The sequence below is a fragment of the Rhamphochromis longiceps genome, linkage group LG20, assembly GCF_057381845.1.
Source record: "Rhamphochromis longiceps isolate RC_006_pf linkage group LG20, R_longiceps_female_GT1.1, whole genome shotgun sequence".
In the NCBI taxonomy this organism is placed as follows: Eukaryota; Metazoa; Chordata; class Actinopteri; order Cichliformes; family Cichlidae; genus Rhamphochromis; species Rhamphochromis longiceps.
The window spans coordinates 11073609-11085447 of NC_140576.1; the positions used below are offsets into that span (position 1 = coordinate 11073609).

The 11839-nt window shown below is 41.7% G+C and overlaps 1 protein-coding gene across 2 annotated transcripts; it reads right to left on the reverse strand.

The window, feature by feature from the left end:
* Positions 1 to 2362: 2362 nt before the first annotated feature.
* Positions 2363 to 10388, reverse strand: vwa1 (von Willebrand factor A domain containing 1). Of its 2 annotated transcripts, none has more exons than XM_085394483.1 (6): positions 9972 to 10388; positions 6198 to 6755; positions 4945 to 5268; positions 4305 to 4580; positions 3835 to 4110; positions 2363 to 3283 (listed from the first exon to the last, which is right to left on the reverse strand). In XM_085394483.1, exons 1-6 carry the CDS (start codon positions 10054 to 10056, stop codon positions 3255 to 3257), a joined length of 1548 nt encoding a protein of 515 aa, XP_085250609.1. In that variant the 5' UTR covers positions 10057 to 10388; the 3' UTR covers positions 2363 to 3254. The 2 variants fall into 2 exon arrangements, with proteins under 2 accessions (XP_085250609.1, XP_085250610.1); XM_085394484.1 differs by lacking the exon at positions 9972 to 10388 and adding an exon at positions 7789 to 9890.
* Positions 10389 to 11839: the final 1451 nt, after the last annotated feature.

Consider the following 11839-nt stretch of genomic DNA (forward strand, 5'->3'; position numbering starts at 1 on the left):
GCTAGGGCAGGTGCACGGTTTTGCTAAACCAGAAAGACTATCATGAGAAAATTCTGTCACTGTGGTTACAGGAAGAGGGTGATAGATTGTCTGTAGCAGTTAGAACAAGACAATGTTATTGACCAGCCCTCATAACACAGGATATACCCAGGGGAAGCTACATCAAGTATGGTTCACCGAAGATATATAAACAATGTGTACCTTTAAGACCAATTGTTTGTATGATCAACTCGGTCACCTATAACATCTCAAAGTTTCTGGCTTTTGATCCTCAGTCCATTGGTAGGCAGCTCTAAACACCACATCCAGAACATCATTATGGAGGCAGGTGAAACAATGGTCTCGTATGATGTAACATTTCTCTTCACCTGCGTTTGAGTCACTGAAGTGGAGGTAGCTCACGAGGGATAACAGGACCTCTCTCAGCACCTACCAAGCGTGTTTTACTCTTAGAACTGTGTCTTCATTCCACATATTTCACATACAAAGGTCAGTGCTATCCTACACCACCAAGTCATTGGTTCAGGTATGTGGATGACACCTGGGTGAAAATCAGATCTCAGGACTTACCACAATTCAAGGATCATATTAACTTGGTGGAGCAACACATTAAGATATTTAAAAGCTACAGCTTTTATCTTTAATAAAACAGCTTACAGCTGTACTGTTAACCCACGCATAGGATCAGTATTAAGTTTTGACTCTCATCATCCACTGGAGTATCCACTGGGTGTCATCAGGACGCTACAACACAGAGCAAACACCATCCCCACAGACAGAGCAGCCAGGGAAACAGAAGAACATCACGTCAAGAAAGCCCTGAGTAAATGTGGTTATCCCAGCTTGATAAATGTTCTACTGATTTAGTAAGTAAAATTAAATTGAAGTGAAACTGAATGTAACCCCTAACCAAACCTAAAGTCTTAATTTGCACAGCCAACAACATAAAATAAACAGAAATCAACCAAAACTCTTGGATGTATTTTCTTTCTAAGTCACTTTTGACGTGGCATTCATGCAAGTTAATGACTGTGATGGAGGATTTTAACATTTTAAATGCATTTTTGTCACAGAACAAGGGCTTCCCGATTTGCCTCCATCACATTCATGTGCCATTCTATTTACCTGTCCAGGCACAAATATGTCACGGTTCTGGGACTTTCTGACCCAGCTTTTTGAGTTCTTGTGTTTTTATATTATGGTTTATGTTTTGAGTCCTTTGTTGTACTGTGTTTGCTATTTCCCTAGGTTTCAGTTATGGTTATCATAGGTTTATTTCTTAGGTTTTGTAATGCGGCTTCCCTATGTTCCATGTTGTGTCTACTGTGCCTTTCTGTACCATGTTTCAGGTTCCTATGGTCTGTCTCCCCAGTTGCTGTTAAGTTTACATGTCTAGAGTTCAGTCAGTGTGTTTCCTGTTTTACTTTGAAGGTCCATGTCTCATGTCAGTATTTCTAGTTTTGCTTCCCTTGTCTCGTCCAGCCTGATTACTCCCAGCTGTGCTCTCCTTCTTTGTCTCATTCCCTCGTTATCCCTCAGTATATTTAAGCCCTGTGTTTCTCTTTGTCAGTGTTGTAGTCTCCCTCATGGCTGTGGTTCCCTGTGTGTTAGTTATCCATGTCCCAGTTTAGTTTTGTTATATTTTTGTGCTGTTCTGCAATAAAGCAGCTTTTTGAGTTTAATTCCTGTGTGGTGAGTTTTGCATTTGGGTCCTTCTCCTGCCTGCACACAGCCGAAACATGACAAAATATAGTTTATCAATTTTTTTTGAGTTTTAGAATCTCCAATGATGTGATGAAAAAAGAAGTAACTGAAAACAACAACACAAGCTTGAAGGGCTGCTAATGTTACTGAAGTGTCCTTCCCCATGACACTGAACCATTTGTTTATGATGCCATGTACCTACAGAAAATCAAACGTGTCCCAAAGCATGACAGCAAATCTGTCACACACAACCGTTTTTCATCTAAAATTTAAAGGAGCCTCAACAGAGGTGTGCTACATTTTCCTCAGTGTTGTGATAGACTAAATCAGCTGCCTCGATAAAAAAAATCACAGTAATAAAATAATAAACCAAAATGAAAAAAAGTTGTCTAAATTTATTTCAAAAGATCAATTCTAGAGCTTTGTTGTTTGGAGAAGACCCTGCACAGATTAGAGTGGCTTCGAGAGCAGGCGGAGTCTGGGTGTTCAAAATCAGTCACCTGGACTTTTAACACCTCCAGCTCAAAAAGCATCAGCAGTAGTTTTTAGTCTGTGAGGTCCACCTCCACACATACCCATCAGACTTGGCTGTTTTTCCAGTCAGTAGTATTGTTATATGCTAAAATTTAAAATAAACAACCAAATATGTAAACAAAATTACAAAATGACTTTATTGAAAGCTGGTATTAAATTCCAAAGGCAGTCAGCATAAAATACATGTTTTCAGTATACAGTAAAAGAGAAGCCTGTAATCTTTTCAGTAGGGGGCAGCAGAGACTAGCTATAAAAGAAAGTCTTAAAATGTAAAGAGCATGTCTGTGAAGAAGTTATAGATTCTTATATTTGCATGATTTTCAGATTAATAAATATTACTGGATGTACAAGACATCGGTAGAAGGCTACTCTCAGCTACACAGATCTGCACATCATATACAGCATCCCTCTACTTTCAGCACGTGGTTGGTGTTTTTATAATATCTTGAAAGGTCAAAGCAATCGTAACTGAATCTGCCCAAAGCTTTAATCTTTTGAATATTGTCAACTGAAGCAGAATTCATTGCATTCATCAAAAATGTAAATCAGATGTTTTCTGTGCGTTATGCGGATTTGGGGGAGGGAGCAGATTTGAACACATGGCCCGCATATGGTGGGAACCCCTTTTTCAAAACAAGCCACATAAAACCTCAACATTCCCATCACACCCTTCTCCGTAGCTGCGAAACACACCTACAAATTATGTTTCTTTAATGCACGTCCTTAATGTGAAGCATCATTTAGTACAGGGGCAAACCAGATGAGAAGATAAAAACAGGAAAGTAGTTATTCCTTTGTGTCGCAGATTGCAGTCAGCATGTGGCTGTTTTTCCCCCCCTGACTACTCTTAAGTGTCCATAGTTTCCACATGAGTGTTCGGTAAGCCAACCCACACGTCACTCCTGGAGGATTTCCACAGAGGGGAAAGGCAGGGAAAAGAATTATGGATGAAAGTCAGCATTCTTCTCGCCTTCGTCCCTCCATGTTTGGTAAGGTACAGTTGCAGTCTCAGGGTGCTATGATTGGTAGCCATACACTAATGCATCTAAAGGAAAAGAAGGAAAGAAGCAGCTGAGATATTAGTATTTATACATTTTAAGCTCTCAAACTTACATACAAAGTGCACACATGGGGCATTTATTAAGGAATTAAAATAACTAACTGTGATTTCTGCTTCCACTCACAATACAGAGCAACTTTCACTTGCAGAGTTTGCTGCAGTGCAAAATTACATTTAAATAAGTAATTTTAAAGACTATTAATATTTAGTAGCTGTTGCTGGTGAGGCCTGTGGGTTACCCACCTAAACCAGGAAAAGGATCCCAGAGAAAGATGTTTTTTTTCAATGGTCTGATCTCAATAAACAAGACTTATGTGAACTCTGCTCTACTGAGGTACTAATTGAAATCTACTATATGCATGGTTTGATACTGTACCAAAATAGTGCATGAGTTTTTGCTTTGTATAATTTTTTAATTTTCTTTTGGCCTCAGTGTTTTGTAGAAAAACTTCAAACTAATCCATAATATATTAACCAACTAACTTAAAAAAAATTCAATTCCTTGGTGCTTTTTAATCTACCAGGCCCGCACTCACCTGAGTGAAACTGTGCCGTGCAACACAGTCCCTCTCCCCGTGCCGTCCGGTAAATGGGTGACACGCACACTCTAGCCGAAGGGGGCAGGTGCGTGAGCCGTGTTGAGAGGGAGTCGGGTGGCAAGTAGAGGGAGGAGCGCTGACCAGGGGCAGAGCTTTGCTGTCCCTCCCAGGTGAGCCAGTAGCCCCTCAAGCGAGATGTGCCACCGTTCCATTCAACCTCTACTGAGTCACTACCCACTGTAGTCAACTGGAGGTCTGCCAGCGCTGGAGTCACTAGAGACAGAGACCATTCAAAAGTTTGGTTATATTTCGAAAGGAAAGAGAACTATAAAGCAGTGAAGCAAAAAAACAAAACAGCAGGAGAACTGACCATTTCAGAACTGAACGGAACTACAATTATCTGGAATTTAGGATGCAGAATGAATAAGACAATGAAGGAGTGGGATTATGACCTAATTTGACCTCACCTTCTTGAGTGCACACTTTGACAGACATGGCTTTCTCCTTTCCTGAGGTGTGCCTGGCAGTAACAGTGACCAAGTAAGTGGTATCTGGTTGGAGGTTTCTGAGCAGAGTAGAGTTCTGACTTCGACTCAGTTGGACATAGTGCACTTTACCCGTGGGCAGGGCTGAATACTCAACAGAGTAACTCTCAACCATCCCTGGTTGGAGAGGACCCCAGCTGACCCGAACACTGCTTTGTCCAGGCTCGGAAACTGTTACCACAGCTGGGCTCAGCACCTCTGGTGTGTAAGAGAGACAAGAACAATTGCTGAGGCAGTAGAAAAAATATGAGGAGAATATGATGATTTTCACTTTGAATTTTTTCTTCTTCACCGAACCACAAAATAAAATCTTTTACACAAGCTTTTTAATTGCAGTGGATTTAGCTTTTATTTTCTTATTGTGGGCCTATAACAAAGACATTTCATTCAGAATGTCAACAAAATTGACAGTGTTGCATGCAGAACAGATAAAAAGAGCAAATTCCTAAATTTGAGAGACTGCAAAAGCAAATTAGAACTTTGACTTTTTATATTTATAGCAAACCACTGAAAAGGTTTTGTGCAACTTGCAAAGCAAGCGTATATATAGAGAGAACTCAACCTGGTCTAGTTCTGAAGGTGACATGGAGGTCGTTAAAGGCTTGTTCGTTGGACTCTGGTCTCAGTATGGCGATATAGTTGGTGTCAGGCTTCAGGCCAGTTAACCTGGCAGTGCTGGAATCCGCAGTCTGGGTAAGTCTCTGGTACGGAGGTCCTCCAGTGAATACATCAGGCCTACTGGTCTCAACCCCACCGACTCCTCTCCGAAGTTCTTTGAAGAGGATCTCATAGTGGCCCGTCAACCCGGACAGAACGGGTCGCCACTGCAGTGTGGCGGAGCTGGTGGAGACGTCTCGAACGTGAATTCGTTCAGCGCGGATGATCTCTGTTGGAGACGGCAGGATCTCGTGTTAGCGCGTGCACACGTTGTTGGGGTTGAGTTATCATTTTTAATTTTCAAAAAGGAGGAGAAATGATGGTGACAGGACAGAAGGAGCGCTAAAAATGCCTTGGCTTCAGTCAGCTACTCACATAGACTCCCAGACTTTGAAACCTAAATGCATTCACAGCGACAGCACTGAGACAACCTGAAATAGCCAACCCAGTGAGGCCCTGCAACAAAATAACAATTTTCCCAGATGCACTGATATCTGTGATTAAATCCTTATGCACCCAGCAAGGACTGATGCATTCCACCTTGTTCTACACAAGCCCTATTTTCTATTATGCATCATATCTTACAGCTGTTGTATAAATGCTGTAGTGACCCTTGTGAGTGTTATGGCAGTTACCTAATCCATCCAGAGAAATGGCTCATCTTCCAGGTCTCTATATATGAATATATATGTGTGTGTGTCATGTTGGGCATAGTGTTGGATGGAGCAGAAAGAGATGTTGAATCATTAATCCATTAATAGATTGGCCTATCTCATTACAGGGACTCATACACATGCACACAGAGTGTCCCGGCTAGTTGGTCTCCTTGTCTTCAAGAGCATGTGTGGAATTAGGGAGAAGCACAGAGAGACATGTAATACATCACTGAGGCAGGATATAAGTGTTATTGTAGCTGTTTGAATGGAAGGGGGGTTTCTCAAAGCTACTGAAGCGTACGAGCAATCCAGCTTTAATTGGTCAGGATCAATCATAAATAATATTTTTCCCAGTCTCTGTAGTACAGGCATGTGCAGATACACATTTTTTTATTGAGCAGAATGTGTGTTGTGTTCAGTCCAACAACAAATTCTAATTATCTGTTCATTCTTTAAATCTTTTATTTGCAACACATAAAGACACTACCCATGCTGTACTCACCAATAATGGCATCCCGGAATTCCTTTGTGATGATGCTCATATCGTCAATGTCCACAAAGTGCAGGTGGTCCTCCACAGGTGGGCTCACCACCTGCCTCAACACCTGGTAGTTGCCATGGCCAGTGGACACGACCAGCACGGCCACACCATCATCCCGAAGCTGGGCCATCGGTCCAGTCACATCCCCTGGTTTTACCCCATCAGTCAGCCACACTAGCACCCTCGGGAGATTTTCCCGGGCGCCGCCAGCCTTTCCAGGACGCAGGACCCACTCCTTCACCATTTTCAGCGCCTCAACTGTGTTGGTGTCCCCCCTGAGAGGCTTGATGGTTTTCAAAGCGGCCTGAAGGCCACTTTGGGTGCTGTATTTATCAAAGCCGAACTCGAGACGTGGTTTGGTGCCCACCTGCAGAAGTCCTACCCTTACCTGGTCCTCTCCCAGCGAAAAGGGGGAGATGAGCTCGGACAGGAAGGCTAGCATTCGGGAGTGCTCGTAGGATGACACACTCCCCGAGGAATCCACCAAGAAGAGGACGTCCCCCTCACAGCAGTTCAGCACTGTGGAGAAGCAACAAACATCAATACAGTCATTAATATGCATATCAGGCGAGCGGAATCAGTTACTGACTTGCGCCAACAACTCTCTATGATTCTGTTTTTCCACAGGTCTCTTTTCGTGCTTCCCTCTACACACATTTCCATCCTGTTTTTATGAGAGAGAAAAACAGTGTCACAGTGAACAAATCTTATAGAGAAAATTGTTTGTTTTACATGAAAGCAGAAGAAAGTTAAAAGCAAAACCCCCCAAAATAGGCTGTGGTTTTGGAGATAAGAAGACTGTAAAACAAACAGAGGAAGTACAAAACTGATGCAGGCATCATGATACTGTAACTTCAAAGTTGGATAATGGATTAAAGGCATCCAAGCACAAAGCTACGGGTGGATTATTTTTTTTCCCACTCCCTAATTTTGCATATCTTATAACAGAAGCAACAATGCCCAAAGTAGAGGAACAGGCATGACAGTAGCTGTGCTGGGTACTGGTGGGAGAGAGGGAGGGAGTGGAGAAAGGAGGCGGGACGAGGGAAATAAAAGGCGTTAAAAGGAGAGGAATGAAGCTGGGGGGTACTGCCAGTTTCATGTGAGGGATGAAGAGGAATGCTGGATGACCATATACAGAGCAGGAAACAGTAGCACAACAAGCAGAACTCAGCTTCAAATCTACAGATTGTGCACAGATCCAAAAGAAATCCTGCCTACTGTTAAAATCGTCACTCGAGAAATCAGACACTTTTAAGATGAAGACTTTGGACTACACATATATGACTCTGCAGAAAATACAGTTATATAGGCGTGTAATTCAGTGTCTCATTTTTTAAATATGTCAAGGTCCAACGCTTGACATGAGGTGTGGACTAGGCTTCAAGGTGTTGAAAGCTGAGCAGCGAAGCATGTATACACACAAATCAAGCGTGTGTGCACACATGCCAGCCTGCATGCTTGCTGCCTTTTCCCCCTCTATCAACCTAAAGAATTCCTTACATCACTCTTGTTTGGAGCAAGAGTGCTGTTGCGTATAGGAGCCCCTTACCTCTGCGTTTGTGCAGGTACGCCTTTATCTTCAGACCTACTGCTGGAGCGAGCCATTTTATCGTTCTTTATTGCCGTGGTTGAATGCTGTCTCGGGTTATCGCATGCACTACAGATCTTAGCTAATGATGTGATGGAGAAAAATGAAGCGTGAGTAAAACAGCAAGCAGATCAGGCTGAGCACCTTACAAAAACATATGAGTATGTTATGAGGGGGTTTTTTGGGGCTAAAAACACAGTGAAGATTTAAATAGGTTGCATGTTGGGATGAGAACGATATGAAAAAGATAAAGCTTGAACAAGAGTAGAAAAGCACTATAGAAGTTTAAATGAATAAAATTGGGTGGTATTCCTGTCTAATTTTGCACATTTTCTTTAAATGACCTTGTTTTTGTACCGTTACATTCGCAGTGTAGTGCTGTCGCTGGTTTGACTGCAGCTCGTAATGCAAAAATCCCCCCTTGGGGTTTTGTCATGAGAAGCATGAAACTCTGCAAAATAGAAACATGCAGAGCTACCCACACTGGTGACGCTTTGTAACATGGGAACAACCAGAAGCAGCCAAAAAATATAAGGCACAGAATTGGTACCAGTGGTTGATGACTGGTCTCTGGAAGGTACAAGGCACTGCCTCAGTATAATACAATACAATAAGCTACTTCATTTTCAGACAGTCTAAGGTCTAAAGCAGGGGTGCCAAATATAGAGCCCAGGGGGCCCGAATCGGGCAGTAAACTGGGCAGCTTTGGAAAATGGGAAGGAGAGCGTTAATTCAGGATTTGTTAAAATGTAAGTTTTACAGCTTTTTCCTTCTGATAAAGATCTCTATACCACACTAAAGTAATCTACCTACTACATAAGTTTCTGGGGTTTTTTTTGTTTTGTTTTTTACTATCAGCACGCAGTCAGAAAACAGATTTTCTGTTTACAGGACAGTCTGGATAATGAACTACTAGAACTTTGTTACACATTTATTTGTTAGTGCTGCAAGAATTCTCTCATGTGCTACACTACAGCAACATTTCTCTTGAAATTGCGCTTCTTTTTCTATTAAGACATGGGGTGGGGTTGAAACATAGACTTAAATGTCTTTACACAGGTCTGGCCCACTCACATCAAAGTAAACAGAAAATAAGTTTGACATCCTGGGTTTAGAGCATAGTATAACTTTACTTTTTGAGCCTTTATTAGACATATGGTTAATTATTAGTGATTTATAACTGTTGTTAAAGGTTACAGACATAAGACCTTTATTTAACTAGAGTAAAAACAGCAAGTACATTTATATAAAGCCCAATTACCGTAGACCAAGTTATCTCATCGTATCCCTATAAATGGAACAGCAAAGCATCAGCATATCCCTAACTACAGACACTCATAAATATCCACTCTCACTAAGAAACCTGCCGGTGCCATCACCACCTGGGGAAATCTCTGTCACTTTGCGGTCATGAGCTTTGCCAGAATGGCACAAAGGCACTGCTATGATAAGAGCTGATAGGATTGGTTTAGATTTGGAGTCTGCAAATCAGCAGTTACTGATCAGAATTAAAAACATCTTATAAAGAGGAGCATCTTATTGTGCATGTTTAGAAAAAAAACCCATAAGATGCATCAAATCTGTCATTCTTTGCACTCTTGTGTTCTACTAACATTAACCAGAATTATCCTTTAAAAACAAAAAACCTTTTCCAGCAGACCTGGAGGTTATTTGGTCTTCCCCTTATTAGAAGTCTGTTGTAAAGCCCTGAGATGTCATCAACTGACAATAACCTGAGAATTCCCGGGAGCACCTGAAGCCATCCTCAGCATGCCTGCGTGGTCGATCAGAGTGCCCCCACCCATGCCCCTAGCCCTACTGTATGAAGTCGCTACTCCTGGCTGTAAGATTTCATCAACAGATAATTCAATACCTGGAGTCATGCCACTTTACTGAGAACACTGGTGTAATGTCAACCCCACCCTAATCCGCCCCGAGCCCAGCTGTATTCCTTTTATTATGTGGCACCAACGCTTTAAGTCGCTTTATTTACAAAAATTACAGATTATTGTGGCTCACATTGTTTTATTTGTAATCTTCCTCTTTTAAAAAAATGTTTTTGTCTGCTAGTCGCTATCGCCCCCCTGTTATGCAATGCAAATAATTATAATTAGACTGGTTTCCACTGAATCAACGGCGCTTACCTCCTTCAGGTGGGCTGTTCTGTGCGGTTGAGGGCCGCAGAAGCAAACACATCAGCATCCACGCAAATAACATGTGGCCCTCCATCAGAACTCTTACGAGTTAGCTCCACGGAAGAAAATATATATGTGGGACAAATGTTAGGGCTTCTTCAGTCAACCATACATCCAGCCTGAGGAGCGCACTCCGGGTTAGTAAATCACAGGCAGAGGCATAATTCAGCCTGTATGAGTCACATTCAGCCCGGCTTTTTTTATTTTGCTTCTTATCTTTCTTCTTCTCTGACCATGACCACGCTGTCTGTAACCGGAGTCACTGGGAGTTAAACTTAAACTGGAGCGAAAACTTCCAGACTGCGTGCGTAAGGTTTGGACGCTCCTGATTAACCCAAACGCGCTTCGCCCGCGCTCGGGACACGAAGCGAAACCAAAAATTCCGGGAACACTTTCAAAATAAGATGTCTTACTGCGAAGCAAAGCGGAATGGATTTTTGCCTGAGAGGAACCAAATCGTTTTTTTTAAAGGGGGGGGGGGGGGGGGGTGTCTTTAATGATTATGTTATTTTGATGTTAAGCAGCCTAATTACCGCCGTAACAAAATAATACTATTAAGGGAAACAAACCCAGGCCCTTTTATTTTTATAACTGTCAAAATAATTTTATTTTACATTTTACAAATGTAAAAATAAATCATGTTCAGTGCTTCATTTTTAAAAAAAAATTTAAAACAGACATTAAACAAAACCTAAAAACAGTTCATTCAGAAGGTTTCCTTTCAGACTATCACTATTCCTCAAGAGTCAACCTTGTAATTTCTTTAAGTAGTCTTTAGGAATATTTCTCCAGAAGTCTTGAAGGACATTCAAAGCTCCTCTTTGGATCTTGGCTGCTTTTTGTTCTGCTCTCTGTCGAGGTGATCACACTGCTTCAATAATGTTGAGCTCCAGGCTCTGTGGAGACCAGTCCACTGTGTGTTTCTATCCAGGTATGCCTTTACTGGTTTGGCAGAGTGTTTTCTATGGTTGTCATGGTGTCATAAAGCTGCTAATCAGATTCTTTCTGCCTTGTATTGCATAGTGGATCCAAATCTGATGGTACCTTTCTGCATTCATAATTGCATCAGTTTTGACAAGATCTCCAACACCACTGACTGAAATGTAGCCCCAAACCATGACTGAGCCTCCACTGAGTTTTACAAATGGCTCCAGATTCATCCTGACCTCTTCAGTATGGAGTAGCAAAACTTTAACCAAAAAAATTAAAATCACTCCGTCACTGGAGTAATTGGAACTCTCCAGAAAATAATTTAAAAATCTAGTCTTTTAAGGCTTCAAAAACCCAATTTTCTCAATTAGTATCATGTTATATGGGGCAATGGGGTTCTAAATGAAGCAGAACTAAGGTTTCACATACTTCACAAACAAGAGCAGGGTTCATGTGGGAGAAAAAGATCATATCAACTTGGATTCAAGCATATGTATCAGTGCTTGAACCCAGTCGTGAAAACATTAGTAAGTTTGTTTGGATGTGTAGCCAGCCACTTTCATGATTCTAATGCTTTGCTAGAAAAGTCAACTTTTTTGAAACTGGAAAACAAAGTTTGCATGTGTGGTGTGGTTGCATGATTCCCAATATTTCCCAGAACATTTAAGCTGCCTATAAACTTGTTTCTGCACAGCGTGGAAAAGCAATCAAATCAGTCAACACTGCTGAAGCATGTGAGCAACTGATCCGTTTATTTTGAAGGTAGGACTCCTTGAACTTCCTCGTGGTTACTGTTACTTGACACAACTCGCTCTTTAGCTTTTCACTCCTCCTCTCTCCTGTCTCCCCTGTAACTCAGAATAGTAAATAGGCTCCACTATCCAGGC